General features: G+C 47.9%; 9 protein-coding genes across 9 annotated transcripts; 4 read left to right on the top strand and 5 right to left on the bottom strand.

Annotated features, from left to right (window-relative positions):
• Window positions 1-797: 797 nt before the first annotated feature.
• On the top strand, window positions 798-1,457 carry COCVIDRAFT_92155 (hypothetical protein; the record flags this gene model as incomplete). The annotated part of the gene is made up of 1 exon (XM_014703939.1): window positions 798-1,457. The coding sequence occupies one exon, from the start codon at window positions 798-800 to the stop codon at window positions 1,455-1,457; it is 660 nt and encodes a 219-aa protein (XP_014559425.1).
• A 1,674-nt stretch (window positions 1,458-3,131) lies between these two features.
• On the top strand, window positions 3,132-3,461 carry COCVIDRAFT_91935 (hypothetical protein; the record flags this gene model as incomplete). The annotated part of the gene is made up of 1 exon (XM_014703938.1): window positions 3,132-3,461. A coding segment is annotated over one exon (330 nt), but the record flags the coding sequence as incomplete, so codon positions are not given.
• Window positions 3,462-4,495: 1,034 nt separating this feature from the next.
• Window positions 4,496-4,669, bottom strand: COCVIDRAFT_91853 (hypothetical protein; the record flags this gene model as incomplete). Its single annotated transcript, XM_014703937.1, has 1 exon — window positions 4,496-4,669. A coding segment is annotated over one exon (174 nt), but the record flags the coding sequence as incomplete, so codon positions are not given.
• Window positions 4,670-5,257: 588 nt separating this feature from the next.
• COCVIDRAFT_13742 (hypothetical protein) lies at window positions 5,258-6,252 on the top strand (the record flags this gene model as incomplete). The annotated part of the gene is made up of 2 exons (XM_014703823.1): window positions 5,258-5,278; window positions 5,773-6,252. The coding sequence occupies 2 exons, from the start codon at window positions 5,258-5,260 to the stop codon at window positions 6,250-6,252; spliced, it is 501 nt and encodes a 166-aa protein (XP_014559309.1).
• An 861-nt stretch (window positions 6,253-7,113) lies between these two features.
• COCVIDRAFT_92094 (hypothetical protein) lies at window positions 7,114-8,632 on the bottom strand (the record flags this gene model as incomplete). Its single annotated transcript, XM_014703936.1, has 2 exons — window positions 7,114-7,946; window positions 7,996-8,632. The coding sequence occupies 2 exons, from the start codon at window positions 8,630-8,632 to the stop codon at window positions 7,114-7,116; spliced, it is 1,470 nt and encodes a 489-aa protein (XP_014559422.1).
• A 727-nt stretch (window positions 8,633-9,359) lies between these two features.
• Window positions 9,360-10,626, bottom strand: COCVIDRAFT_91855 (hypothetical protein; the record flags this gene model as incomplete). Its single annotated transcript, XM_014703935.1, has 3 exons — window positions 9,360-9,785; window positions 9,842-10,233; window positions 10,287-10,626. 3 exons carry the CDS (start codon window positions 10,624-10,626, stop codon window positions 9,360-9,362), a joined length of 1,158 nt encoding a protein of 385 aa, XP_014559421.1.
• Window positions 10,627-11,348: 722 nt separating this feature from the next.
• Window positions 11,349-12,785, bottom strand: COCVIDRAFT_24367 (hypothetical protein; the record flags this gene model as incomplete). The annotated part of the gene is made up of 3 exons (XM_014703842.1): window positions 11,349-11,852; window positions 11,916-12,516; window positions 12,577-12,785. The coding sequence occupies 3 exons, from the start codon at window positions 12,783-12,785 to the stop codon at window positions 11,349-11,351; spliced, it is 1,314 nt and encodes a 437-aa protein (XP_014559328.1).
• A 1,209-nt stretch (window positions 12,786-13,994) lies between these two features.
• COCVIDRAFT_91936 (hypothetical protein) lies at window positions 13,995-16,041 on the top strand (the record flags this gene model as incomplete). Its single annotated transcript, XM_014703934.1, has 3 exons — window positions 13,995-14,307; window positions 14,366-15,781; window positions 15,845-16,041. 3 exons carry the CDS (start codon window positions 13,995-13,997, stop codon window positions 16,039-16,041), a joined length of 1,926 nt encoding a protein of 641 aa, XP_014559420.1.
• A 173-nt stretch (window positions 16,042-16,214) lies between these two features.
• On the bottom strand, window positions 16,215-17,599 carry COCVIDRAFT_35462 (hypothetical protein; the record flags this gene model as incomplete). Its single annotated transcript, XM_014703933.1, has 3 exons — window positions 16,215-16,631; window positions 16,687-17,072; window positions 17,119-17,599. 3 exons carry the CDS (start codon window positions 17,597-17,599, stop codon window positions 16,215-16,217), a joined length of 1,284 nt encoding a protein of 427 aa, XP_014559419.1.
• Window positions 17,600-18,732: the final 1,133 nt, after the last annotated feature.

Genomic DNA, 18,732 nt, shown 5'->3' with positions numbered 1-18,732 from the left:
GCCTGGACACATCACGGTCCTCCATTCTCTTGGTATAGATTGTCGTGCGGTATGTTCTCGATGAGCGCTGGCCTCTCTATGGCGCTTCTATAGTGCTGTCACCGCTGTCCCATCGTGACAGAGCGGGCGGGGCCGAAGAGGCCCGAGCTGATGACAAAGACATAAAAGTTGGCAACGGCCTGTTTCTTCCAGGACGCGGTGCAGGCATCAGCAGTATCGCTGCGGGGCTAGACGCGGGAGTTCAACTGGAGCCAACAGATGAGCTGATGGGGGAGCTGAGCCAGCCACACATGCTTCGTAGCGAGACGCCACTAATATGATAAGCCTATCATTTCCTCGTTAAATGTGAAAGCTCAAGTCTAGGCATCTCTTTCCTGCTGGATTCTAGCCATATTAGTGCCTACTGGCAATGGCAGTGGCGGTTACTGAGTATAACAGGCAGCAAAGCAAAGATAAAAAGCAAATATTAATTTGCGAAGTTCTGCGCTAGGAGCCTGCAGGTTTTATGAGAGCGCGTATGCAATTGCATGCATCACAATAGTGGAGCTACGTTTGGTGGTGCATAGTTCTGTAGCTAGAAGAACCCTTTATCTCCCGTATTCTTTGAGGGGTTTCAGACCTTTTAGCACTCTCAATACCAATTCTAGATTGCTGCATAATCTACATTGAGTGCTGTGCGTATCATTCCGGTATACTCTGCTAGCCAGCTGACAATTGCTTTCAGATACTTAGCTGACCTACAGGGTAGGCACTGAGTCCTCTTCAAACAAGGCTGTTGTTTGATCCCGTGCCGCAATATGGCGTCTGGTTTCGAAATCCTTGGCCTGATTGGCAGTATTGTCATCATCGTCGACACTACTATTGAGGTGTATGATGCGATCAAGAACCTCCATGGACTACCCGAAGCATTCCAGCAAGTGAGCAACCGGCTTCCACTTGTCAAAAACGCCTTTGAAGATGCGAAAGGGCCGGCAAAGAATGCGAGTTCCAACGATGAGAAAGCGCTAAAGGAACTCCTCGAAAGCTGTGAGAAAAAAGCCAGGGAGCTGCAGAAGATCTTCATGAAAATTGCCAAAAAGTCAACGGGTAGCGAACCTGTCATTTCGGTGTATCGCTCACTTGTCCTTAAGCTGGGCAAGAAGTCTCGAGTTGAAATTTTGATGGATGATATTTTGAAAGATCTACAAGTCATGGTTGCGCACAGCGTATTTCGAGCCGCCACGCAGAAGAGAGTCGAGGAGGTGGAGAGAGCTAGACAGGAGCTGGCGGAAGTGCCTCCATCACTATCCGACTCTGATTTCGATGAAAGGCCTGATACTGCTAACCAGTATGGCGACGGCAATCGCCAATACAATGCTTTCGGTGGCATACAGAAAGATGTTGATGGTAGCTACTTTGAGGCAGGGAGGGATCAAAATTTTGGTACGATGCCACTCGAAGCGTCTAAGAAGGAATGAGTTTATGCTTATCGACTATGTTCCGAGGACAAGGGATTGAGGTGCACATATCTAGATACGATCAGAAGAGCCACTGACATTTAGAGTAGGATGCGACGTGAACTATAGTTATCATTTCCAAAGTCAGTCTTGTTTTCATGCTCATAAAGTTTCTTCATCTCCCTGTTCCAGATATAACGGATGATTCTAACGCACTAGTCAAGTGGATCCTCTTTCAGTCGCGGCATCCGTTGCGGGTCTCCCCGCCGCAGGTAACAAAGTGGTCTCATTGCTCTCCACAAAATGCAAGGGCTCCCCATCGCTTGCAGCAGGTATAAACGAGGGAGTGTCAGATATCTCAGATGCGCTGTATCGCCTCCAGGATCTCGTTAGCGGTCGTTCAAAAGCAGTCGCTGAGAGAGGGAGTCAGATCCAGCTCGACCAATTGCTTACAACATTGACTGGATGTGTCATGACGTACTCGGACCTCCAGCAGTTCATACATACGAGTCCGAATATCAACGAGGGTATGAGGACGTCCGATTGTATCAACACCTTTGTCCAAAGACTGCAAAGCTACAAGTTTTCACTCAGACTGATGTTGACTATCATGCAATGGTATCGACCTAAGACCACTCTGTTCCATTTAAGAGCGTACCTGACCAGTTGCCAGCGAATCTATGAAAGAAGCACAAAGCTGTGCACGGAAGCTATGCGATCTGGTTGAACAACTGTTAGAGAGCTATCCAGACCTTGCCAAACGAATGCAGGGTCTGGAGTATGAAGGCTCGATCATCTCCAAAGCTCGATCATCTCCAAAGCTCGATCAGAGATCAACCCTGGAGATGACACTTCCACGATATACCGAGCCAGCACCACGAGAGAGAGTATGTTACAACCAGGACATGCGCCAGTCAAGCGGCTCGCATTCGAGGATGCACTCGAATCATCTCACGTTTACAAGAAAGCGATCTATGGCCATTCACAGCTCTCAATAACAAGCAGCGCTCTGTACTCTACGGCACTCTCAGTCTTCTCCAGACTCAGTCTGGATAGAGTCTCCAAAATCTCGTTCTACGCGCTGCCTGTGTGTGCCGTCGACCTAAACAACAGCGACTTCTACGTTTTTGGTGAGGGAGCGGTTCTTCTCGATCTGCCTGCCACTCCGACCACGCGTAGCGAGGATCAAGATCGCCAATCCCCTGTCAACAACGAACCTACTCCGAAACCTGCCCACTCAGATATCGCATCACCAACAGCGAAACCAAAGCAGAGCGGCTTGCTGGGTCGCTTCGCAGCTCACCGACGACGTCCCCTGACTATCTCCACTCCCACGAACCCCTTGCACGTCCACCACATCACCATCGATGGTGCGACTGGAGAATTTAAAGTATGTGACAAGTATTCCCTCTGGACCTCTCATGCCTTCCAGATGTACAAAAAAGAAAGAAGAGCTTCTGCTCTCGCGTATTTGGGTGTTCCAGCGTACCACGCCGTCTTTTCAACATCTGTACTAACTGTGCGCAGGGCTTACCAAGGGAATGGCAACGCTTATTGGAACCGCAACGCCTCTTGGAACGGCGTGCTATCTTGGAACGGGATGCTAACTTGAAACAGAAGCAGCAGCTTGCCATTCCACTCAAAAGTCCTTTTTCCCCGTGGAACGAACAAAACAGCTTTGAGAACCCGCGTGCTCCTCCTCCAACTCCCCGCAGCCACACTTCGCTAGCTATCTCGACTCCAAACTCACATCATATCAATAGTGCTCTTATTTCAGAATGGCCAGCTCCAGAGCCCACAGGTGATACAGGCTCTGCTAACCTTGTCCCAAATCGACCAGAGTCCTCCAGCTCCCAGTTCGATGATGACATAGCAATCCACTCAGACTCCCAAAAGCATACTAGAATGGACATTTCCCAACAGGAATTGACATTTCCTTCCCATGCGCTGCCCTGGGATTTCAGTGACTGGGATTGCAGTGAGAGCTTGGCGATAGAATTTCTAGAAACACCAAGCCACCCGTAATCGCCAACCCTCTGTATACGGTATTCATTGGCAATCCAAATGTTATAAGCCAACTATGTAGCGAATATCAATACGCCATGGAGCTGTCGAAGGGTCCTGACCGTTACATGGGACGCATCCTACGCCCCATGGTACGCCGCATCCCACGGCAGTATATCTAACAATGAGCCCGCTTTATCGCGCCAGATGGGTCTAAAGTTCGTCTGACGATCGTCTAAGGTTCTGAAAGCCTTTGCAACTCCAACCATCAACATTATGGGACTGTGGGACGTAGACTATGACACCATCGATGATAGGGCTTGCTAGTCCATGTTCCCAGTCACAGTTTGCGAGTAGCCCTCTTATGTTGCGCCGAATGGCAGCTAACTGTGTTGTAGGCTTCGTGGCGTTGAGAGTCGGCACTCGCATATTCAGCAAAGGCGGTGGCCTTGGAATAGACGACTATTGCCGTATTCTGCGTCGTTATGATGCTCGTCACCTGCGTCCTGATCACAATCGGCACCTAGTACGGTCTTAGATGAAGAGTGGAGGCCATCGATCCTCCGTTGATACCGCTAGCTCTCAAGTGGAATGTGATCATCAGTTTGGTACTGATATGGACGTTTCCGCTACCCAAGTTCGCCATCATCGCTATTCTCAAGCGCATTCTGAACTACGGCCTCAAGACGATGATACTATTCTGGACCCTCGAACTCAGCTCCCAGGTCTGTATATTAGCTACCTCAGTCTGGTGGTACAAGCAATGCGATCCGGTCGAATTCGGCTGGAACAGAACCATACTGGGCGGAAAATGCGCCAGTACCAAGGTCATGTCAGATTTGGGCTATTTCACTTCAGCCTACTCTGCCTTCCTAGATGTATTCTTCGCTGTGTGCCCGATTCCATTCATTATGCGCCTCAACATGTCACTCGAGAACCGCATCCTGGTCTCGATCGCGCTGGGTCTCAGTATCCTGGCCTTCATCCTCACTACCTACAAACTCACAATCTTTGGGGAAATTTTTGTAGTGTTGGCTGAGAACCCGACTTGTGAGTTATTCACCCCACGTGTTTCTTAGCACAGAACTAACTTTGTTAGCCCCGGTCTCGCTTCTCGATATACTTGGTCTAGAAGAGGGTTGTATTCTTGTGGTATGCTCCTCTTTGCCCACACTGGGTCCGCTCTTCCGCTTGGCCAGAGGGCAGTAGAGCCACCAGCCAGGGACGGCGCAGCAGCGCCACCCACCGAGGGCTATCCACTACCAGCGGAAAATGGGGCAAACTTCAAGGGCATCAGTTGGATGACGAGGAGAGGGCATCGAGCCACGCAGGTGAAAGCATCGATGACATCCCACTCGTTTACCACAGCGCGAACCAGATGCACAAGACACTTAAGTTTAAAGTGACCACCAGCGCAAAGGTTGACCGACGAGCGAAGCCAATTGACGATCGTGACACGTAGCTTGGTGTTAGTGTGGGGGCCAGTATTTCCTCTAGGCATCTACGCGCGCGATAGGGCAGCAGCGCCGTAGTTATAATCCGATTAAGCAAGCTTTGGTATTGTTGAAACAATTTTGTCGAGGTGATGTTATTAAGGTGAGGAACTGTGAAAGAGGGCGACTTGAGTGGGAACTAAAAGTAACATAGAATTTTATATTCCTACAAAAAGCCCCACCCTCCCTTAGTGAGAAGGTTATTCGAGTCCTCAATGCAGACTATTCAGCAACATCAAAGTTCAACTGCTATAATAGGTACCAACTAGTAGGTCTTATTAAGGTCTCTCGCACGAGTCTAAGGGGCTGTATGCCAAGCACGGCATGCCTAAAGTGGCGTGCAAGGTATGTGTGTGGCCCAACAGGTGGGTCTACCCCTCTAGTCAACCAGTGGATATAGCCAGAATTTCACGGTAGATATTAATATTTCTCTTTTATTAAATAGTAGACTGCATGGTCGATTGCCTGCGACCAACTTCGATATACTTTAATTAACTTTGACGTAGTTAATAGGCTTTGACGTGGACTAGCTTTCATATACGGTCTACTAACTTTGATATACGGTTAACTACGCCGACGTTAGTCGAAATCCGTCGAAGTCCGTCGAAGTCCGTTGAATAACTCAGACTAACTTCTACTTATGGTCGACTGACTTTCATGAACTCTGACTAGCGTCGGCGTTGTTGACGGGCTTGAACGTATGGCTAACTAACCTTAACGTATAGTCCACCGTTCAAATCAGCTTATCTACTACCTGGCTTTACGTTACATGCATCGCGTCAGGCACACGACGTACAACCTGACCAGGACAAGTATCGAATAATGAACTTGATCCCTAGAACAGTAACAGTCCAGGTGGAGGTAGAGGCGGCGACGGTGGCGGCGACGGCGGCAACGGAGGCGGTTGCAAGCTCCTCATTTCCCCACCATCACCGCCACCCAGGATTTCCTTCCCCTACCTAATTATCATTCATGGTCCTCCTAAATCAACCATCACTCCTAATACATGGCCGACACTTAATTGCTCGAAACCCGGTCCACCGCCAGGCCCCAGTCCAACACCCGGGGGCGGCATGTCCATCATCCCGCCCGGCGACAACAAAGAAGACGACCAAGAAGAAGAGAACGCAGGAGAGGAAAAAGGGAGAGCCTACGCCATGAGAAAGCGACCCACCAAAACCGTCATCGTCACGCCAACCACAGTGACAACAGCGACAACAACAAAACAGCAGCCCCCACCCGTAAAACGCCCGACTTTAGCAAAGATAAAAGGCGCTGCTACGATGGCGTCAGCCAATAGACCCGCCGCGCACGCATAATCAACAGTGCAGTCAAACACTGTGATCAATCGCTTAAAGGCAGGCAACTAACCGAAAAATTGAACGCTGACGAAGTTAAACGCCAATACGTTTGCGAAATCTCCGAAATCATCGCTATAGAAACTATCGCATTCGTTGAAGCCGTGCCTGATTTGGGGTGCGAGTGTGTGCAAGACGGAGTTTTGGAAGGTTATTGATAAGTGTAATGAGGATGGGGAGCATAGGAAACAAGGGGAGACGCTCTCTGGAGAATGTTTGAATTGGCGGTTGGATCTGAATACTGAATAGGGATTATTCAAGATTTGGGTCGCTGGAAGAAGGGGGTTTCTTTTTCTTGTCCAACCTTTTGTGCGTTGAAATAGAGGGAGCGTGTAATGTGGGTAACACAATGTTTGTGAGCCAGGAAAGGGACATTATCGCAGAGGCATTGAGAGCGGATCTGGGAACAAGGAGAGAAGACGCAGAGAACAAGTCATAGTAAAGACGAGAGCATATTTTCTGTCTTTTTGGCATTTGTTATTACAGACCATGTATGAAAGCTTCTTTGGCCATTCCCTGGCTATTCAAGTCTTCGAAGGCTTTGTGGCTCATGATGATTTCCCGACAACAGCCTATTCTTTCTCATTGTAGATGATTGGAGTAGAGAGCTACAGGCAATCCCTAGTAGGGCAAGGGCGGGCTCTAACTACGGTCATTATTCCCACAACCTGGCGGCTTCCCAACGAGAGGAAGGCCACGTCTGCTGAGACAGGCTACACATCGACTCTTATTGTAGACGAAGATGCGGAGTCTTCGTCAAGAGTAAACATGTGAGGATACTATGCAGGATGAAGCGCATGCCTTTGTAAGTTAACCAGGGCCTCAACAGTCAACCCACTCTTCCTCTTCTTCTCTCCTTCTCCCCAGCAGCCTCTTGTCACTCCTCCCTAGCCGTTTCCCCGTTCTTTTCAACGTGCCCATCTTCTTTCGCTTCTGCCTGCTGAATTCTTTCGCAATCATCTTTCGCAGTTTCAGTTTCTTCACGTCATAGAGTCTATCACAGAGCTCTGATAACCGCTCATTGACGTCGTTGCTCAGCACATCTCCTTCTTCCTTGCACTTTGTGAAAACATCCTCGATTTCACGCCCAAGATCTTTGATAGTGTCCTCTTTCAACAGCGCAATGTCTGCTTTATGCTCTTCCATTTCATTCATCATTTCTGCCGTTTCATGGGCTCGTGCATCGTACGCTTCGTTCCAGACCTCATCCAGCTTTTTATCAACAAGTTGCTCGAAATGCTGTAATTGGCGGGCCTGGTATTGCTGAAATTGCTGAGCGAGATGGACGCGGAGGTGGGGAATCCATGTCTTTCCCAGTAGTGTCAGGGGCGGTAGCTTTGGATATTTGTTGCCGAGACAATCAACAGAGGTGAATGAAGAGGCTGGTGAGCCAATATGGGTCTTGGGCGCGCCAGCGAGCAGACTTTCGAGGACGTCAGGAAGGACCTTCTCAAGATACGCAGGCAGTTGTTTGCTGACCGCCGCATTGATAGCCTCAGTCTGATAGTCAACTTCGGGCGACACCTGCGTGAATTGTTTTATCAAAGCATCAGCTGTAGCCGGGCTCAGCGGTACGGTAGTGTCAGAGGTGTCGGATTTAGCAGGCGATTGGGGCGCGAAGCGTTTCGGTGACTGATTGGGTGACCCCAGGCTTGCTGCGGATGTTTAATTAATTGCCAGAGTTTGGACGGGGACAGAACTCACTCTGCCTTGGCCGCTTACGAGGATTATCATAAGCAGGCGGCGCCCCAATATCGTCAACAGGGCAGAAGACCTCCCAGCTTGCCCTCCTCAGCCCTTGTTTAATGAGTGTTCCATCGATTGGATAGCCAGCCAGGCCCCTCGCAGCTTTGCTAAACGCCTTGAACATACCCTGATGTTCCTTGCGCACATACTTGTAATCGAAGGCGACGTGAATCGTGGTTGCTTTGGTGAGTTCTACAAACTCGCGGAAAGAAGAGTCACATCCAGGCTTGGGACTGAAAGACATGGCGGCCGGACACCAGAGAGGACATGACTGGTCAACGCTCAGGGTAAGAGTCTTGATGTCCCAATGCTTGTTATCCTTGTTTCGCAAGAGCTCGTCCAGCTGTGGTCGTGGAATATGGCTATTGCCACTAGTGAGCCTGACAGTGCCAGACAGCAGCTTGTCAGCATCGTACTGTAGAGCGAAGAGCTGTATATCATGGGTTGTGGGGATTTTGACTACGAGCAAGACTGTCGCCTGCTTGGACGTGTCATCACACCTAAAGATTAGAGAACATGGGCACGGCGATACAGGATCCGAGATGTTCGGTACAGGATAGGCGAGCGCCTTGAAACCACAGTTGAAAAAGTTCATATTATTAGCTATCCAAGATGCCCGCTGAACTCACCAAACCCCCTTGGACGACAAGGGAACCCACCCTCCCAGGCTTCGAAGCAGCCTTGACTTTGTATATGTCGCATCCACCGCCAGCACCAGGTACGCGACCCCAGCAATCAATCGAAAGCCCACCCCGCTAATGGCAGCCGACGGACGCGCAGTGCGATGCAGAGTCGCCCGCCTTTGCCACCAGCGGCCTTGTGAAGTTCGCAAGGATGATGGGCCTAAGTCGAGTACTTGATACGCGCAACAAGTGGGAGCGAGGATGGAGGGATATTCGGTTCGTTAAGTATGTACGTAGGTGCTGTATAGGTGCGATCGGGGAACCTGTTGGTGAATGTTGGTGACGAAGTCGAGGGCTGGTGGCTGGGGATGCGCGTTGGCTTGGCAGACAGTCATGGGCCGTGCATAGTTTACATAATATGTCACTTGCGGCTTTCGCGTACAACCCGCCAAGACCTGAGCGTTAGTGCGAGGCCCGCTCGATTTGGCAAAAGTGTTGCTCTGGTATCCATGTCAGTAATGCACAGCTGAATATTAAGGCCACATGGGCAGTGTCATAACACTATTGGTGCTGCGCGTTCATCTGGCCGCGATCCCGTAACTACGAAGACGAGACGCGTTGGCGAATACAAGAGTGAGCTACGTTGTTCCATTGACTGTAACGAACAGCTTGAAACATATAGCAAGTCTAAAAAAAGCCTCAGATTTGAAACCCTCGTACTTCTACAGTTTTGAATCTCAATGCGAGGTTAGCAAGCTTTACTTTCCACTCCGTAGTGAGTTCCATATCTTCCAACAACGTATTCTCTACAATCACTTTGCCTCCATACGCATGATGCAGCTTGATATGTTCGGGCCAGTTGAAGTCGTCATTCTTCTCACGTACGAGGAAAGGTCTTCCATCTTTCAGAATGACTTCGTAGTTGTCGTTGTGTTGGTAATCTTTGAAGTGGCCGGTTACGTACCGCCCTTGAGCTGTTACTACAACACAACAGTGCCAAGGTTGGAATCCAAAACCATCCAATTGGGGTATCAAAGGAACCGGTATCTTGGATTCGCCCGTAGATCGATGAATAGAAAGCCTGACGTGATCGGGAAAGGCAGCTTCCAAGGCTCTTTCATAAGCCTAGAGGGTACATTGTGAGCCCAACACTCAAATCTAAAGCAAGAATGCAAACTCACAAGCAGGCGCTCCGTCATCTTGACTGCAACTTTCTTAGTCTCCTCAGTGTATCTCTCCCTATTATTCTTGATTGCTGGATCAAGATCTGGACCCCATCGCAAATCCTCATCCGTGAGCTTGACGTACGCTTGGTATGTGAGGTTTGTGTCTTTGTGATTTTCAATCTTTTCCTTCATCTCTGACTGATCGGGCAGAAATCTAGCTTCCATTTCGGCCCGGCAAGTATCAGCTAAGGCTATATATTCATCCTTGGGCAATGAATCCCCATCAGCAATCCCAAGTACGTCCGCCAGGCGTCGAAATCGGATGCGCGTGAATTCTTGATCTGCTGCAATCTTTCGTAGTTTGACACCATAATCATAAAAATCAGAACCAGGTATACACAGCAGATCTAACAACGAAGGATTAGTAGAACGCACATATTGTCCATCGAGTACAGCTCACCGTTGTAGACAGGACCATCAGATACTATCGTAAGCTCCGCGCCATAACGATACACTTTCGCCAACTCATTGCAGAGGTGATCGAGTCTTGCCAAACCCAGCTCTTCCGCAAAATCTGGGTTTTTAGTGTCCAAAACTTTCAATGGGGAAGAGTTCTTGAATGGGGCCGCGGGCAAGAGTAATGGGATTGGACTCCTAGATTTGTAACTGAGTTCAATCTTGGAAGCAGCAACTGTTCCGTAGCTATGCGTTTCGTTTGGTTGCTTCTGGCCTTCAAGTTGAGAGAAGCATCGAAGAACAGCAAGAACAGCCTCGATATTCAATGATCTGGCATTGGCCATGGTTGGGAGATTTCGAAAGGATATGGCGAACCAAGTTGTTTACATATATGAATCTAATAGCTGATCTTTTGAAAGACAGGGAAGGAAAGACGGCGTAAGAGAACCTTTCCGCTGTTTTCTGTCAAGGATACTTTGAGGGCCCGGCCGTTTTTTTTGCGGCTCAACACACAACCCAAGGAGAGTCAGCAAGTCAGAACAAGTATTGCACAATCGATAATCATGGTGGTGGGGCAGCGACAGCTGGCCTAAGTACAGGATACTGAGCCAAGGTGCTATGCCCCATCGAGTAAGGCTCAATGTGATAACTACAAGAGTGTGTAAAACAAACATCAAAATAAGAAAATTATGGGATGCGGACTTGACTCACGTTGTGAGTTGAAGAAGTTTATGATTTATTGGTTTTTTACTTTTTGGAAAAGAAGAAACACCAAGCTCTGACGCTGGCAACCCATATTGTGATGCAAACACCTGACCTGCGGGCACTTTTCAGCGAGAGCTACACATAGCTTATTGAAAAATGAGGTTGCAGTTTGTCCAGAAGGAGCAGAAAAGCCCTGGAGCAATTCATGTAAGCCATCATCGACGTTGAGCAAGGTGAAGTTTGTACAGATTAAGCCAGTCATCTATAACGATGCGAGAAGAGAAATTGCAATCATAATAGACCATAGAGGTGTAAATTATCCTATAAAAGATTATTTTCTACTAGTTTACAGCCCTGAGAACTAATTGGGGCTTGGTTTTGGCTTCGTGATGGCTGCTAACACGTAGGCTAAGCAGCCCGCCAATAGCGTGGCGCCTCCAAACAACTGAGCATATAAAAAGTTCCCATCATGAATCGCAACAAGGTGTGCTCCAATAACTGGTCCTGTGAGACATGATACGCTCACGATACCAAAGACCATGCCAACCTTGGTGCCTACTCTTGTCGGATCAGTACTTAAGTCTCCAGTAGCTGCTGGAAAGAGGCTCTGGGTAGCATTGGCCGCAATGCCGTAGATAACAGCCCATCCAAACAATCCCTCAGTGGAGGATACACCTGCCCAACCAAATAGCAGTAGCCCACTAATCCCAGCTACAGGGATAAGTGTTCTCAGTATTCCAAAGTATCGATCAGCCAGAAATGCTGGAATGACCCGGCCAAGCAATCCCACACCGTTCATGACGATAATGAACAACAAAGATTGGGTTTGGGAGAAATTAAGTATTGTGCGCCCGAAAACACCAATCTGATCTTGTTAGTTTACTGGCATATATCTTTCGCATCGTAGAAGGAAAATAAAAAGACTCACATAGAAGTAAGCGAAATACAACCCCCATAGAGCGAGGAAGGAGCCTATCGTAAATAGAGTGAAGGATCGTTCCTTGAACGCCCGCGTATCAAGAATCGAACGTGGTTTACGGACCGGAACACGGGTCTTGGTAAAGCTGAGAATCATAGCAGCATTGAAGGTCACAACAAAGGACATAATCAGGACGGTCCATCGAAACCCTACGCGGTTGAGGCATGAGTAGGCAATGAGCGGAAATACCATACCGCCCGTCGAGGCTCCACAAGTGGCCAGAGAAACAGCAACCGCTCTATGCTTCTTGAAATAAGTCGGCAGGATAGAGACGATTGGTGCGAACAAAAAGCCGTGTCCGAGACCGCTGCAGACACCTTGTGCGAGAAACAACTGCCAGTATTTCGTTGATAGGGCAGTCATGAAGATACCCAAGACTTGGAGTGTGCACCCGAGAAGGAGGGTTTGTCTGAAGTACCCCATGTCGACTGTCCTTCCGGAGAAGACGCCGACAAAGTTCAATAGAAACATCTGCAAACCGCCTATCCAGGCAGAGTCTGATGATGATATACCCAGGCTTTCAACATAGTATTGTTGAAAGAAACCGAAGCTGGATGCGCGTTTAGCATTAAGTACGATTGGTAGTCATGTTTAAAACTTGGGAACTCACGACGTAATGTATCCCCAGCAGTTGAAGATGACCAAGTGGCCCATGACGACTTGCGTCCACGCCAAAAGACCTCCATCTGGGATTTCCTCGTGCTTTGGGTCTTCGGGGGACGTTGATCGACCTTGCGAAGAAGTTTTCTCCGTTGCCTCGGTGTCTAAACACTGTAGATTAGCCGAGTTTTGGTTACTAATTGCGAAATGAATACCCATTGTAGTTTACTAGATGCGAATGATTCCAAGTGAAGTTGGTTGATGTGCTTACTCAACAAGTATATCAAAGATCCCCTTGGATCACTTCGGCAACTGAATCGGGATCTGAATCAAACATATAAAGGAAAACGGTTCGCGCTATCTTGATGCAAACAGATGGATATCTCGGTCTGGTAAAGTATGGAATTTGGAGACCATCTCATATCAGTTGTTAGAGCCATGTGTACCCAAAAAAGAGTAGTTTTGGGTACAGAGATGCGTACTTGGACGATCTCCACGCTTGGGCGATCGACAAACTACTGGGCTAAGTTCAACGCAGAACTTGATATGACGCCGTACCAAACTTTGTGCCCTGCTTTGGATACCATGTGCTCACTACTCCAGCACAACGACGTAAAAAGACGGCATCGAGACGATTGCATAATGATGATGTATCAGATTCATTCCCTTTTCGTTGAGATCGTGTGCGCACTGGGCCAGACGTCATGTGCGCATCCCCCTCAACAAAAAGAAGTAAACATGCTGCAGCCGGAATGTTCCGAGCGTGATGGGTTAAACTTTCAGGCTATTCTGATGAGGTTGGGTGCACACTACGCATTCTATTCATGGTGTAAAAGGCCAATTATGGATCGGTGATGATACTGTATCCATGTTCTTTCAGCACGACGGCTATATTAGGTAGTATTGCTTAGAATGCGAGATCACCCCCTCAGACATCTATCACTACCTAGTAACTCGCTTTTGTATTCTTTGCTATGCGCTACAAGTACCTAAACATGACTTTGGTTGTAAGTCTTTTTAGGAATGGCTCTTGGCGTGTCTACAATTCCCCGTGCGCTTCTGGGAAATGTGGGTGAGAAATAGCTTTCCAGATTAGTATCTTATTCCACCCCGGCACCATATCATCAATATCTGACGGAAGTGTAATCGAGATATCAAACATCATCTCTGTTCATCTAAGTTTGCTTTTATTCGTACAAATCTTAGGAGAGGAGCTTTGCTCTACATAAACAAGGATCCTATTTTCATCAGAATACATTTGTGCACTTGGGTGATGATTCTCACTTTGACTCTTGCTTTTTACGTAGACCCACTCTCTCGTTCCTGCAGTGCACTGACAGTACACGTTACTTTGTCTGGTTTAATGAACGTAGTAATCCTAAAAGACTCACACACCCATTTTCACTCCAGTAACTTTCATAGCGAATGATGGCTTTCAGATCCCCAGATTTTTGGGTAGCCCTACTCACTACTGTTTCGTCACTCGGGCAAGCTCTTCAAATTACTGGCACTACCGCATATCTCAATGGAGTTCCTTATTGGATTCCGCCAGATGCAGTCGGGTCTCTTCAAAGCAATTTTGCGATTTCATTCTTCGAATCGAACAGGCTTGCTTTGAATGGTTTTATGCCAATGACCGTGATATCGCCTGGTCCTGGTGTCTATTCGGATGCTTCTCTCGAGCGTGAACTATCCTACTTTGTGGAAAACGATGATGTTTGGAGCGAAGGCTTTGCCAAACGTATGAGTTCCTTAAGATATGCTCTTCGATCTTTCGAAACGTACTAACGACTCCTTAGTGGTTTATCTTGAAGCGACTAACCAGAGCCGTGAAAATCTTGGGGCCGATTCCATGCAAATTCGGGGCAACAAAACTATCTTGTTTGCTCCAGAGAAGACGAATGAGGCTATTCCTCGGGGCCCTTACTTCCTGTCGTCTCAAGGTAGCATTCATCAAGCTTACCGGCTTTACTCTGATCACCAAGAAGCTTTCACTGAATCTACGTACACCAATCCTTCCGGAGCGCATTCTGTTCTTCCTGCGCATATAACAGGTAATGGTATTACAATAGCTGTTCCGTCTAGACTTTACTACACGCGGACACCGACTACCCCACTTGCTGGCATGCGTGTTGGTATCAAAGACATTTTTGACGTAACTGGCATAAAAACTGGTAACGGCAACAGAGCATGGTACAACCTATATCCTCCAGCCAATGCAACAGCACCCCTAGTACAGCGGTTGCTGGATGCGGGCGCTATCATTGTAGGCAAGCAAAAGACTGCCCAGTTTGCCAACGGAGAGTACTCAACTTCAGATTGGGTCGATTATCACTCACCTTTCAATCCACGCGGAGATGGCTACCAGGATCCCAGCTTTTCTTCCGCGGGAGCCGGTGCTAGCGTTGCATCGTATGACTGGTTGGATTTTGCTTTGGGATCAGATACAGGCGGTAGCATTCGCGGCCCTGCTCGATCCAGCGGCCTTTACGGATTGAGGCCATCACACGGCGCCGCACCCTTACAACTTGCACTCGCACTTGCTCCTGAATTAGACACCGCTGGGCTCATTGCAAGGGATCCATTGCTTCTCCAATATGCAGCTGCTGAAACATACGGGCTATCCCGTAACAACTTTCAGGATTTTCTCCCAACTCAATTGCTGGTCGAACCGTTTCCAGCCGGATTATCAAATGAGACAATCACGATTATCAATCTGTTTCTCGATGCGATGAAGAATGTTCTTGGCATCGAGAAGACGGACTGGTTCAACGTAACAACCGCCTGGCAGCAGTCTCGGCCCCAGTCCGCACCAATGGATATACAATCATTGCTAGGAAATGTTTACGCAACGATTATTAGCCAACGTCAAACAGAACTAGTCCGCGACCCCTTCTACGCCAAGTACGCATCCATGCATGACGGAAGGCTGCCCGCTGTAAACCCAGTTCCATTAGCGCGATGGGCTTTTGGGGATGCACAACCATCGACGGCATTGGCTGATGCGCTCACGAACAAAACTGTATTCATGGACTGGTTCCAAAACCATGTGCTCAAGGAAGATCGCCGCAGCTGCACATCGGCGGTGCTGGCCTACATTAATGCGCCAATCGTTCAATACAGAAGCACCTACAGAAGCCCACCACAAGCGCCCTCGGGGTTCACGAACCAGTACTTTAGCGTCATGGCAGAGGTACCCGACATAACTATTCCAAGTAAGTGATCCGATCGGACGATAACGATTAGCTTGAATAGGTCCGTTAACAAGCATGATGCAGTTGGTCAGATGTCTTACCATTCTACAACAACAAACCACACAGAGCAATTACCTGTGTCGATAAACTTGATGGTTGCCAAAGGATGTGATGCTACTTTATTGAATTTAGTCACGAAGCTTTATCATGCAGGTGTGCTAAAGGCTTCAGAAGTTGGAGCAAGTCTTGTCGATGGTGGGGAGATACTGCAGAAAAAGTAGATTGTCAGAATCAATAACAAGTCGAGTCTGAGATTTAGATGTGATAACAGCAGGCATTCATTGGAATAAGAACTAGAAAGAATACAAATTACTTTTATTAAGTATTTTATGCACAATGAGCTAATAGCAAGACTTTTCACCAACATCGAACAACCCCATGTTGACACTGTCTTTCAGAATCCTTCCAAGGTCACATTTCCCTGGAGACTCTTCAGTTTGGCGAGTTTCTCCTGGTCAGCATCCGACAAAGACTCCTTGGAATTTCCCCCAACATTTCGCACAATCATGCCACCGCCGTAAAGGTGGGTGAACTCTACCTTGGCATCCCATGAATACAGTGGGGATCGCTCACGGAAGCAGTAAGGCACACCGTCTTTCAAAACAAGGTCATGAGTCTCCCGCAGGACTCCCGCATGTGCGGTCTTGAATTTTCCATTCACATCCACAGCCACTGCGCAGTGCCATGGGGTCATGGAGAAGGAGTCAGGCTGGGGAATCATCGGCATGGAAATCTTTGTGAGTCCAGTCGAAGGGTGAATGGAAAGACGGACATAGTCGGGGTATCTCTCACGGATTAGGGCTGCAAAAGCCTGGAGTTTCGTGTTAGCATGCAAAACATCGATCGATACGGGAATTGTTTCGTACCACACCACGAGCAATCATTGCTTTGGCCGTATTATGTACCAAAGCTTTCCACTTCTTGCCACTAGCCGCATTCTGTTTGAAAGGACTAAATGCAAGATCCTTCTTCAGAAACTTGGAGTAGCCATCGTAGGTCGACTTGTAATCCGGGTCGTTCTGGATGTACCAATTCGCATCGAACTCAGAATCGCCATAGCGGGTCATCATGACGCGACGGGAAGGCTCAAGGAGATGGACAAAGTCCTCCTTGGAGATTTGCTCATCCGTATGCAATCCCAAAAGATTCATAATGCGGACGAACTTGATGCAGTCGTAGCCTTTCTCTGCGACCATCTTGCGCAGAATAACTCCGTACTCCCAGAGGCTATCCTCCGTAACACCTGTGAGGTCTTATTTCGTCAGCTAGTGCATTTTCGATCACAGAAATTTACTCACCATTATAACAAGCACCATCAGTCGCAATAAGGACCATAGCACCGGGCTCATAGACGCGACTGATTCGGGTGCACAAGTCGTTCAACCGATCCAAAGCAAGCTCTTCTCCAAGGTCAGGACTAGTGCCAAGAACCTTGTCTTGCGTGTTGATGCTCTTTGCCGGGAAGGCTGGAAGAACCATAGGGAGCTTCCTATGCTCAGACACATGCAGGTAGACTTTTGGCCCGAAGACCTTCCTTCCCATGAAAACGTCGTTGCCATACTGCTGAAGACTGAACGTCTCTAGGATATCCATGATGGCAGCGACTGTCTCATCGATCTGCTGTCCCTTTTTGATGCCCTCATTGAGCGCAGCCTTGATGAAGTCATTGCTGGAAGGCTGTGGGATTTGAACAGTGTGTTCTTCCGCGGGTAGGGAAGGTCGTGAGAAAGGTTGAAGTCCAACCTGAACTGGTGCAGTAGAAACTAAAGTCTGAGACATTTTTGATTAGGTATAAAAGAGTTCTTTTCGAAGTTTATTATGTACAGAAAAATATGTCGTGAAATTTGTTAACGAGTATAGGTATTATAAACTAAGTGATGAGAAGGTAATGTGGAAGGATGCTTTGAACTTTTTGAAGGCTGTACGCATCTCTAAAATATCTATATAGTGTTCACTACTGTGCCATTCTTGGGGTTGGTATGATCGTGCGCCATAATTTCACTAGCCCGGACGGATCGGATACGCCAAAGCGTAGACCCAATAAACGCTTGAACTCCAGGATCGGGGTGACGTTGGCTGATCAACATCACCACATGTTCCATGATGTTTTACTGCATCGCGGCATCACCAAAACATGTTCTCTACATTTCATGGCTGGATACTATGACGCGATTCTTTGAATAATCTAAAACATTTTTCCATGCCTATTAAGCATAGAATCTCGAGAAAATGCAGCGGAAAATAAGGAAGGAAACCTGCATAGAGGTTTTGCGGTGCCATCATTTGTTGCATAGAATAAGTAAAATAGGGTAAAATTCAGAAAATCTTGGTACGGAACATTCATTTTTTTACACCACTTATGAACAGGGCCAAGACAACAGTCAAGGATCAAGGGATCAAGGAAGTTTGTTGTCCTTTTTTGCATTTTCGGGAAAAAGAACACATGAATGCGGAGTGTCTTGGCGATCTCTGATGCGGAGGAAGAAATTATTAGGTACGGGTACTTGCCTCGACTTGCTTCCTTATGTTTCGCTTAGCTAGTACAAGTTTCGCAGATCTCTATTGTTGAGTTCCTCAACAGAGGCCCATCAGGGGCCACGTCCAGCTCATAACAATACCGATCGAGTGGTAGCTTTGGGCTTTGTTGTCGGAGGTATCGAAAAACTACGAGAAATCGGTGTTTCGTTGTGTTGAAACAAGTTGTTGGAGAGCCATCAAGTGTGCGCGAAGAGCAATGGGTGCGTTAACGTCAAGGCACATGTCTGTGACTGACCCAGAGTGACAAACATGCGGAGAAGGAGCTCATTTTACCTGATCGCTCTCATGGATAGTACCGTGGCGAGCATTGTGACATCACCCTACTCCCTTCTGGAGTCTCGTCTCGACTCAAAACTCCAGCCAACAGGGTCGTT

The sequence above is a fragment of the Bipolaris victoriae genome, assembly GCF_000527765.1.
Source record: "Bipolaris victoriae FI3 unplaced genomic scaffold scaffold_19, whole genome shotgun sequence".
NCBI classification, from domain to species: Eukaryota; Fungi; Ascomycota; class Dothideomycetes; order Pleosporales; family Pleosporaceae; genus Bipolaris; species Bipolaris victoriae.
Note: the sequence above shows the minus strand (reverse complement) of the source record. Positions and strands in the feature narration are given on the sequence as shown.